A 10,401-nucleotide genomic window follows, 5' to 3' on the forward strand; every position below is an offset into this window, starting at 1 on the left:
GGGGGTGAACATCGCAGGGGTGGCAACTCAACGCGTTTTCTCGGAGAAATTATTTTTCAAATTACACCCCCTCGACCCCCGTAAACTAGCATCTGTATACAAAGGGAGACCCTGGCGCCGAAAGAGACCGCCAGGATGAAGGGATGATGACGGAGGATGAAAATGTAAAACCGTTAAAGGGGTTGAACGGCGGTTCCTACAGTCTGGCACTTGTGCGAAACCAACCCTTATCCTCTATACTCGAGGCAATACAAAGGTCTGACCGTGTCTACGTGTGTTCCAGTGTCGAGCGCAATCAGACTTTGAATACAGAATTAAAAACCACGCGTACCGAACCGGCCCGCTCGGCACTCGCCAGTCCTGAATAGATTCTCCAGCCTCTCACCCTGCGGCGCTGTAATCGCATTAAGGCCAACTCACCGTTGCCGTCGTCGACCTTTCGCCTTTCCCTATAATTTTTCCTAAATCGACGCGATACCCGAAATCACGACAGATCCCATTAAGTCGATCCAACGTGCATTCGACTCACGCGGCTTCGTCGACGCTATGAAAATACGCCAATAGAATTCGCCCCTTTTTCAAGCTAAGTCAAACTTAGCCCTAAATGTCAGAGTAGCCGATTGGCTTGACTTTTCCGTGGGTCGGAAGAGTGAAGTGGGTCGGGGGGTGCGGGGAGAGTAGGGTCGTTCTTGTTATCCCAAATAGATAAGGAAGCCACGGACGTTTCTCTATCTCGCGAGAGGGCGTCGGGACGCCTCGCATCTTTCACGTGAAAAAGTTCCGGTGAGTAGCGCCATTTATAGGGAGGTTAATACTTTCGGGCTTGACTCTCTAGGCGGACGTAACTCTCTCTCTCTCTCTCTCTCTCTCTCTCTCTCTCTCTCTCTCGCTCTCACTCTCTCTCTCTCTCTCCCCGGAACCCCGCTATCTTTTATCGTCTCGTAAAATGGTCGCGCGCCGTTAACTACCGGATAGAAATTTTACGAGACGCTCAAATTCGACACGGCAAACGCCGGGCGTCGCGACGCTATCCGGGAGCAAGTAAACGCCGACATCACCCTCGGAGCCACTATTGTTGTCGTCCTTGTAGGTACACGCAACCCCTATATCCCACCTATCGCCTAGGAGAACAGATAGGCCTCGGATTTTTACGAGGGTAGAAACCCTTAACCGATTGATGGGGTCGGCTGAGGAATGTGCTAAGGGGGTAGTAGCTTTCTTCTGCGATGCAATTGGCAACCGTGAAAAATCATCCCTTCGTGTATCTCAAGATTTCTACAGTCACATTAGACGTTCGTCTGTTATTGTTATTGGCTAGATTTTTTATACAGTCACCTCCCCTCATTTCCCCCCCCCCCTTTTTCTTTTTTGTTTCTCTTCATTTCTTTTACCGACCAATACCGCCGATGTCTTTCCTTCTTATCCCTTACACCTACTTCTGGTTAAGGGTTATACTTTACTGGGTGCGAAGATCTACGATGGCATTTATGGAATGATTCATAGGGGCGGTGAGGGGTGCACTGAAGGGTAAGGGGGTTGGAGTCGCCTAACAAGATATCCCAGTTGGTAAATGAGACTTCTGCCTGAGTGAAAGCGTACACACACCCTTACCAGGTGCGCCGCACCCCCTGAGAGACTGTTTGAATTCACTGTCTGCATTTGCACAGCCGACAAAAAGTGCTTAAGGGTTTACCGAGGTTGGCGTAGCGACGCCCCCGACGCCTCCGACGCCGTCTGCGCGTTACTACGCGTCAGAATGGAAAAACCGGATGATGGGTTAGGGTTGGGGTTTTTTTTTTCAAAAGCATTAATACCTTGATTCAAAATGGCGGACAGCTCATCGCGCCTCGCTTACTCTGGTCTTTTTATTTTTGCCCACAGCACGCTCGTAAGTTAATCGAAAACAGCGGCGCAAAAAATAACTCGTCTCCGACGCGTCGATTCGTAATTAAATTTTTGCGTTCTCGGTAAATCAACTTTTGCGCGACAAAAAGAAAAAAAAAAAAAAAGAGAAAAAACAAGAAACTTTTCTAATCCATATTGATCTCGGACTTGTTGATTGTGTCTTTTTTTTGTTATTTTAGTTGCAGGAACAAAAGGCCGATAATCGCACGGTGAGCCTGATGAACTTTGCTCCGGGCGTCGAGGACGCCGGGAAGAACGTGACCTGCAGGGCGGAAAATCCTAACGTTACAGGATTCTACTTGGAGACCTCATGGACAATCAATGTCGTATGTGAGTAATATCGGGAAGCCAAAACGTATAATAAAAATAAGAATTCGATGCGTCCTGTAATTTTTCGATTTCCACTGAGCGATTTCTACCTCGTGAAATGGCCGATGACGTCAGCCCATAAGACGCATGCGCGTGAAAGTTTACGCTGTCGTACGATAAAGAGACAAAGGGAAGCGCAGCCGCCTTTTATGCACGTGGAAGAACCGAAGGAACGAACGACCGCGTCGAAATTGTCGGGACACGTTTTACTTGCCGTAAAAAAGAAAGAAAAAAAAGGTGAAAAGGAACGCGAGGAGGCCGGGTGACCGTAAAAATTTTTGCCCGAGGATCAAACCGTGAAATTTGGAACGTAACGTCATTCGCGACGGCGTTATAAAGTTCCGTTGGAAAACTGAGGTTATCCCACAGAACCGGCCTGGTATTAAATAGAATGCCATGAAAACCACAGGAATCCCTAACCACCAGGATTCTTGATACCTGCGGCTTATAGTCGGCAGATCGACAGATTTGAGCGTTTGCTATTTTATGAGGGATATTTTTATTTATCACCACCACCGCGCGACGTCCACGTCGCTTCTGTACAGGAAACGACGAAACATTACCACCCACTACCACCCTCCGCGTCCCTTCGTCTAACCTCCATTTTTAGTCATTCTTCCGCGACGCCACGATACCGCAGGATTTTATTGAGCGGCAAAAATTTATCATGAAATTACATTCATACTCGCTCGTAAAGTTTACCCCCCTAAGGTCCCCCCGACTCGACTTCAAAACCCTCGGCCTTGTATTGCCCTAAGAAATTTACTTTAAACGAGTTTTTTCTTCGCTTCGCCTTTTATCGTGTCGTTCGCGCGGAAGCCATTTTAGCCCCGATTACTATCAATATGTCAATGGCTTGAATTCCTACGTGCGGACCTTAGGGGTGGTAGGTACCTTTTTTTTTTAAATCTATCGACAGTCATTCCGGATATGCAATTTGTAAGGAACATCCTCTCGACGATAATTTTAGAGATATAAATATAGCATTGTTCACCTATGGTATAAAAAACTTTATATTCCAAAGTCGAAGACACTCTTAGGTCGTCACTTCCGTCGAATCCCGAGGATCGTTTACGTGAAGTTGGGACTCTGTAAAAGTGCGGAGTACGGGAAATGACGTCACGGCACGTATTCAATTACGCTGACCGTCCTCGTAGATCCATGAAATTACGCCCCTTTGAAACTCGGTACCCTTGGTCCGTCTCCTCAGCCACCTAGATACATACTGGTAGAGTTCACGAAAGGCGTCATCCGGGTCCACGCCCCCCCCGGGTAGCATCCCCCGTCAGTTCCCTGACTGAAGAAACGTAAGAAGCCTCATGAGGGTTGGGGTAGATTACAAGAAGTAGAGAAACCTGTGAAAAGTATATATATGAGAGAAGTACCAGTCTCTTCCAAGATAGCGGAAAAAGTCAGTACGTTGAGAAGTGACGGGAGGTGAAAATACGAATAAAAAATAAAGAAGGCGTACACGTATATAACTGCCAACGCCACCCAAGAGAGTGACGGTTTAGTAGAATTAAAAGCTGAGATACCTTAAGCCGCTATCGTCCTGATGAAATTTCGTGAGACAACCTTAATAAAGCGCTGCGCCACGTGAACTGCTCCGCGCTGCAATGGTGCTAAGGGTAAAAAAATTTTTTAAAAAAGTACACCCGCTATATTTCTTCCTGTCACTTTCCGGAGCAAGTTCACATTTGATGAAGGATCAGCGAGTGTCGCCAAGGACTGGCCAACTTCTCAAGCCAGTGATGGAACTGAGAACGAGTATAAAAAGGACAAAGACAATATCAAGAGACTCGTTAGTCGTGTACAAAGTTTTATATACCTTGGCAGTGCGATCCTTGGAATGTTTCTCAGACACCCGTTACATGACGCGATGCTACGATTTACGGCGACTCCAGATTTTAATTACTTTCCTTGTCGTCTCAACGAAATAAGAATTTTCCTTAGCGAATAATATTTTCCACCGGTCGAGAAGAAAGACTTTCGAGGATAATATCTATGTCCCGTAATATATATCCGGGATAAACTACTGGCAGCCATTGTTGTGCTTGTCACTTTGAGTTGTTTTGCTTTTTCCTCACCGACGTCGCCACCGCTGCTGCCTTCAGACAATAACAGGATATCTTACCGGTGGCTACAACAGTGACAAATGCACTCGTGCTCACCAGTTAGTCATGGAGAAATAGCAGGATTTGTAAATACTCGTCGGTGCTTGTATTTACAGTATCTTACTGGAAGAAAAGTGACGTGGAGAATTCTTTAATAATTCACCATAGTTTCCCAGGTACACAGGTCTCAACAATAACAAATGAGAATTTCCGTTGACAAAGTCAAACACAAAGTGTAGTAAACAATTCGTAGTACCTGTTGACGATTTGAAAATCTTGAAATACGAACTCTAGGAATCGTGTTAACGGCTGGCGCAATGAAAAATATAAATAACAAACCAATATTTTTTTTTTTTCTTTCAGATCCACCAATAGTCTCGTTGCGATTAGGATCCACCCTTAACGCCCAGGACATTAAGGAGGGTGACGACGTATATTTTGAATGTCACATCAAGGCGAATCCACCATGGTCGAAACTCACCTGGATTCATAACGTGAGTAAACGACAACATTAATAATAATTTTGAATTAAAAATGTTTTTTTTTTTTAAGTTAAATGCAAGAAAATTATTATATACCTTCAAAATCGGGATAAACGTATGCCGAGTTAAGTTCAGATTATCCCACTATGGTAGAGTACTACCCCCTTTATCCGGGGTAATGCGCCGTATCAGCCAGATGCTGGAAGTTTAAATCCTTTATTTGCATAATATATGAGCACATGCGCATACGAAATGGTTCCAAAAATCTTGCCACACCTCTCGTCCCCCACTTCTTATCCCTCAAAAATAAGAGGATATGGAAACGAACATCAAGATTCTAATCCCATATAGTATAATTTATTTGCGAAATCATAATAATATTAATTAAGTATTTTATCAGACGTGTAATGAAATTCCTCGTTAATTTGCCAGGGTTATTTACTAGGACGCTATCACGGAATTATTAGGTATCAACCTAGCCAACTCTCACTCTACGATTTCCGCTTCCGGGAATTCAGTCGGATTCCTCACTGCCCCGCCTCTTCTTACCATCCTGGATCAGGATCTTCGCTTCTCTTTCTCTCTCATTCTCTTCTCTCTTACGGTATGCAAGGAACAGCTGCCGCCGCGGTGAGAGATTTGCGACGAAATTGCATCTTAAAAATATGATCCGACTCTCAGCACTGCGCGCCGCTGCACCCGGCGTTTCCTTTGAGACTCTCCAGGCTGGATTCCCGGAACTCGATTTATCCCTCTAACGTCCCGGGAGGACTTGCCTGCCTTAAGGATTCCCAACGAACCGTGCCGGACTACGGGAGTGATTAAATTTCGCCGCGGTCCTACGGACGCAGCCTGGTATTCGTAAAATAAAAATACGTAGATATTTAAACAGCAGCATCGATGATAAAAAAAATGTCACAATGATACAAGCCCGAGGTAAATGCCGAGATCATATAAGACTAAAAATAAAAATTCTTAGTCTCGTACATGAATAAAAAAATCTCTTTGTATCTCTAACCTTCTCTTTGAATTCTTTGTGTCCTTGGTAAGCATCCCCGAAAGGAACACGACTCATTATTAGGGACTGAGCACACACGTCAATTGGCAGTCGTTACGTTCCGCCATTACAAAAAATCCGAACTCTCCCGAACACTTCCGACGATTCCCACGAGGACGGCCGTACTTGCCACAAGTAGCATAACCTATTTGAGAAGCAATCACTTTACCACAGCCACGTTTTCACTATTGCGGATGGATATAGGTAACAGGTTGGTACTCTTATAAAAGGACGTTGGTAGTAACGTTATAAGGCGGAAAACCTTTTTGAACTTTTCATCCGAGAAGGTACACTGCCACTGCTCCACGTCGATTTACGACTCAGTTTTCTTATTTCACCATAGAGCGTGGCGCACTCTGGTGCACTCTCCTTGTACTCTGCTCACGGGATACGAAATATTCAGCAGTTTACGAGGGTCCTTACCCACGTTACCTACGTATACACACACAGCTACCTAAGTCCAAGACGTTGCACGCTTGCCGGGTTTCCACGCGGCGCTGTTCCTGTTACTCGTTTGCATAAATAGAGCGAGAGGGAGAGAGAGAGAATATGACATCTCGTGGTAGAGAATCGAGGCGAATGAGAAAGAGAAGAAGTTATCGTGTGTAATTCAACGATTCTCGCGGAAGACGTATCGACCTCTCGTAAACGAGATTCGATCGAGTATGGTAAAACGAGCCAAACTAGGTTGAAGAGAGTTCTCATGTTTCGCAAGGTTAGTAAAAAAAAAGTCTTTGAGGTTAGAGAAGGTCGGAAGCCAGTGGAAACGTTGAATTCAACCGAGCATAGATCAATCCATTCCAATTTCTAATACCACGTGTTCGCGTTAGAACGTCGGACTCTTAGAACAGACGTGGAAGCCATACGAATAGCTTTGTTCTCTCTTTTTTTTTTTTCTTTCTTATTTTTATACTCACTCTTCTTTCTTGCTCCTCCTCTATTACCTCCTACTGCCACCAGTCCTGCCACCACTAGTTCTTTCGCTACTATTTCTACTTCTTCTCGCCATTTCTCCACGTTCTCCATCAACGGCTCTCGCGCACTACGCCGTTCCTACGTCTATCTCCTTTTTCTTTTTCTTTTCTACCTTTATCCGTTTCTTTTCTCCTGCAAAACGCTATCCTACTCTGCCACGTACATTGCGTCGCAGGAGCCATTGAGACACGCTGTGGAAAAATCTCTAAATTCTTGAGAACCTCGGGACCGTGCCTACCTAACCTAACTACTTTGTACTTGGACATGAAAGAGACTGGCTTCCGGTTGGGGGATCTTTCTTTTCTTTTTTTTCTAGTTGCCGGCTTCTAATATCGTTACGCCTACGGGAAAACGGAGAGGGTAATTATCAGAGAGAAATCTCGAAACATCCGACGGGAGTTTCGCTTCTTTCCGTTCCTTTCTCGAGGAGACTCTTTTTCAATTGGAATTATGAGGCGGAAAAATATGAGAGACGACAAAGACGAGAGGGAAAGACGAGTATGAGCTATCGGAAGTGGATAATGAAATTGTATTGCAATGAGGGATGATCTTTTTGAAATTACATTTACGCGGCGCGGGGGGATAAAATTATATACTTGGTGCTAGAAAAGTTTGAATATTAAAAACGATGAGGGTCTCTGCGGAATGGAAATTAATTTTCTCACGTCTCTCTTCCGTGTCGCTACGATACGTTGAAACAGAACTTTTTTCCACCCTGGAGGGATCATCGACTTTTTACCCCTATGCCCGCGGGCAACCCTCAATGGATGTCAGGCACATAAGAAAGTGTCAGTGGGTGATTCTGTCCGAGTACAAAGGGGGTAGTGAAAGTAGAAGGTGACAAAAAAAAATTGTTTAACGATATAAGGGTGTAACATTATAACGTTATGTAAGTACGTACATGTGTCCAAAGGCGCAAGGGTAGTTCCCGTAGCAGGAACCTGCATCTTAAGCAGCAATACATCATCCCCGAGCAGGACAACCCCGTGTTCCGTAATATAGCGACGGTAAACTTTAGACTCGATTCGATATTTCACGGAAGGATGACGTCAGAAAACAACCCCTAGCTCGAAGGGCGGGCAGACCCAACCACTTGTAGTGGTTGCTGTTTACAAGGATTTTTATCTAATCCCCGTGCAAAGCTGTCGCTCTTGAAGAAAGGCGCTTTTAAAAATGAGACGAAAACCACCCCCTGGAAATTTCTTCAAGGGCTCACCTGACGTCTGCTGTATTTTAGGGCGTGAAAAAGTTTTTTCAATTTTGAAAAAAAAAATCTCATCCATGTTCTTACTCGTGGACATTTTATATCCTGTCACGTTCTACCCCCCCTCCTTACCTAAACACTACTTGCGGATATGCTAATATCGTTTTCAAATTAATTTTTTTCTTCCCTTTACTCTATGGAGAAAATCTTGATATGCATGAACTTTACTGTTTGCCCGGGATAGAATGGGATTGGATCATTTTTCCAGGAAATCTCAGTATCTATTACGCTTCTAGATATTCTCGTATTCCCAATGTAGAAAACCCATATAGACACTTGCAGGAGTTACTTTTCTCAGTCGAATGGAACAAGATATTCCCAACCATAAATCCAAGCGTTTTTCCATACCAGTAATTCCACCAGTGTTTCCTTCTCCCATTTACCTGATCCTCGGGGACAAACTTAATGGCAAGCACACAAAAAAATGTATTTCCGTTCCGACCTACGTTATAACGTATACTGTATCGAAAAAGAAATAATAACAAATTACCAAGAAGGCTTCTGTCGATACTTTAATGTCGATACTAAGAAATTTAATTAGGCTGCTGGTAATTAAATTTTTTTTTTTTCTTCTCAAGTACGACATTCATGCACCAAATAATTATTTTCATTTACTAGGTACAAATTACCGCGCGACAAAAATCGAGCTAGTGTTTAGGACTTTTAGATCCAAAGCGAATTGCGCACAGTCCGTAACTGTGTCGACTGCTACGCCTATGTAAGAAGTTACGAAATTGCATCTAATAACCGTCGTAACTTCGCCGAAGAGTTTGCTACAACTGTATACCGGGTGTCCAAATTCCACGGGTATTATCTTATACTGCCAAGTATCTGTATAGGAGTATACACGTGCAAGAGTAATAAAAATATTCCGTTAACGTGCCGATTGGTAAATACTCATTATCCACAGGTCGTATTAATGGTGTTTAAAGAAAAACGAAGGGTCGCTTTGATAAATTAGAAAAAAAATTGTCCGAGGAAAAAAAAGGGAAAAAATTGAAGCCCGATATAAAGGGGGGTAGTAAATATCGAACAGGGCGTTACCGAGTAAAGTCCTCCCAGGCGGACGTCGATGAACTTGCCGGCGTCTCGTGGCTCGTAAATAAAGGCGTCGGGTTGTCGTCGGTTCTCAATCTACTCGTTAATCGGGTCGTTCCGATGCCTCGCGCGTAATTTTCTCGGTATTAAATTATTTTCCCAAGAGAATTTCCACGATCGTGTCCCAACCCCTACTGTTTTCCTCGGTATACACCTACGTGCCGTAAGGGGTTGTGCGACGTCGTGCGCCGCGACGTCGGTTTCCACAGCAGTACCCCAATAAATTGTACGAGTCGAGCGTACGGCACGTCCCTACGACACATCCGGCATGAAACCGAAAAAGGAGACGCGAAGGAGGAACGACGCCTGGCGTCCCGCGTCGCCCACCACTCGAGTCGACTCTCGAGTGCCTCGCGACCCTCGGCCCCTGTGTTCCAGAGTTCTTCTTTTGAGTCTGGAGTGGCGACCGTGTCGGGAGGCCACGACCCGTTTTAAGGATTTAAGGTCTTAAGGTTTAAGGTACTCCCCCACTCCCCCATCCTTTATCCACGTCAAGTGTCCTCGAGGTTCTGAGCTTTTTTCTTTGTCTTTCCATACCCTTGCCCTATTCGCTTTCTCTGCATTTCTTTTATATATCTATATTGGTGGATGAAGGGAGGTAGGAGAAATTTTGAGTAGTTTCAATACCGGTGGCAAAAATCGCATTTAAAAAAAATCAAATTCCGACGGTTTTTTTTCGAAAACGACTTCGCGTGCCTCGAGATGAATTTTAAGATAGATATCAAAATATTATTTAAGTATTGATTTATTGATTTATAGGTATCGATAGTTTTTTCTTATCATAAGCATTTAAGCCTCGAACTCCGCAGAGATCGGTATGAAAAAAAAGCACTCGGAAAAAAAAGTACGTGTCTCGCGAAATGGCACACGTTGCGTAATCTTAGAAACAAACGAATCCCTAGGTGGAGCTAAATTCTTCCCGAAGGAGCTATAAAGTAAAAGCAGAGACTCCCCACTATGGTAAAGCATACACGGGAGGAAGGAGGCGTGACGTAGACTACTACGACGGACTAGAGAGAGAGAGAAGACGGGGGGAAAGAAGGAAAAGTAAAAGATAAAGCGAAGAAGAAGAGAAAAAAGGAGAAAATCGGGAAAATGGATAGGTTAGAGCGGAGCCAGGGGGGGGGGGAAGGGGGG

General features: G+C 44.4%; 1 protein-coding gene and 1 long non-coding RNA gene across 4 annotated transcripts in view; one reads left to right on the forward strand and one right to left on the reverse strand.

The window, feature by feature from the left end:
- Positions 1-10,401, forward strand: part of LOC107262974 (nephrin) — a 217,882-nt gene that overhangs the window by 182,378 nt on the left and 25,103 nt on the right. For all 3 annotated transcript variants that reach the window (XM_015729734.2, XM_015729735.2, XM_015729736.2), the window contains 2 exons: positions 2,085-2,235; positions 4,752-4,882. In XM_015729734.2, coding sequence (XP_015585220.1) covers positions 2,085-2,235; positions 4,752-4,882 — 282 coding nt within the window. The remainder of the gene's footprint in view (positions 1-2,084; positions 2,236-4,751; positions 4,883-10,401) is intronic.
- Positions 2,868-6,296, reverse strand: LOC107262977. Its single transcript, XR_001536584.2, has 7 exons — positions 5,889-6,296; positions 4,967-5,069; positions 4,728-4,869; positions 4,446-4,644; positions 4,103-4,382; positions 3,810-4,031; positions 2,868-3,629 (listed from the first exon to the last, which is right to left on the reverse strand). It is a non-coding gene; the product is annotated as an uncharacterized LOC107262977 (long non-coding RNA).

Source organism: Cephus cinctus, unplaced genomic scaffold (genome assembly GCF_000341935.2).
Source record: "Cephus cinctus unplaced genomic scaffold, Ccin1 Ccin1_scaffold0129, whole genome shotgun sequence".
Classification (NCBI taxonomy): domain Eukaryota; kingdom Metazoa; phylum Arthropoda; class Insecta; order Hymenoptera; family Cephidae; genus Cephus; species Cephus cinctus.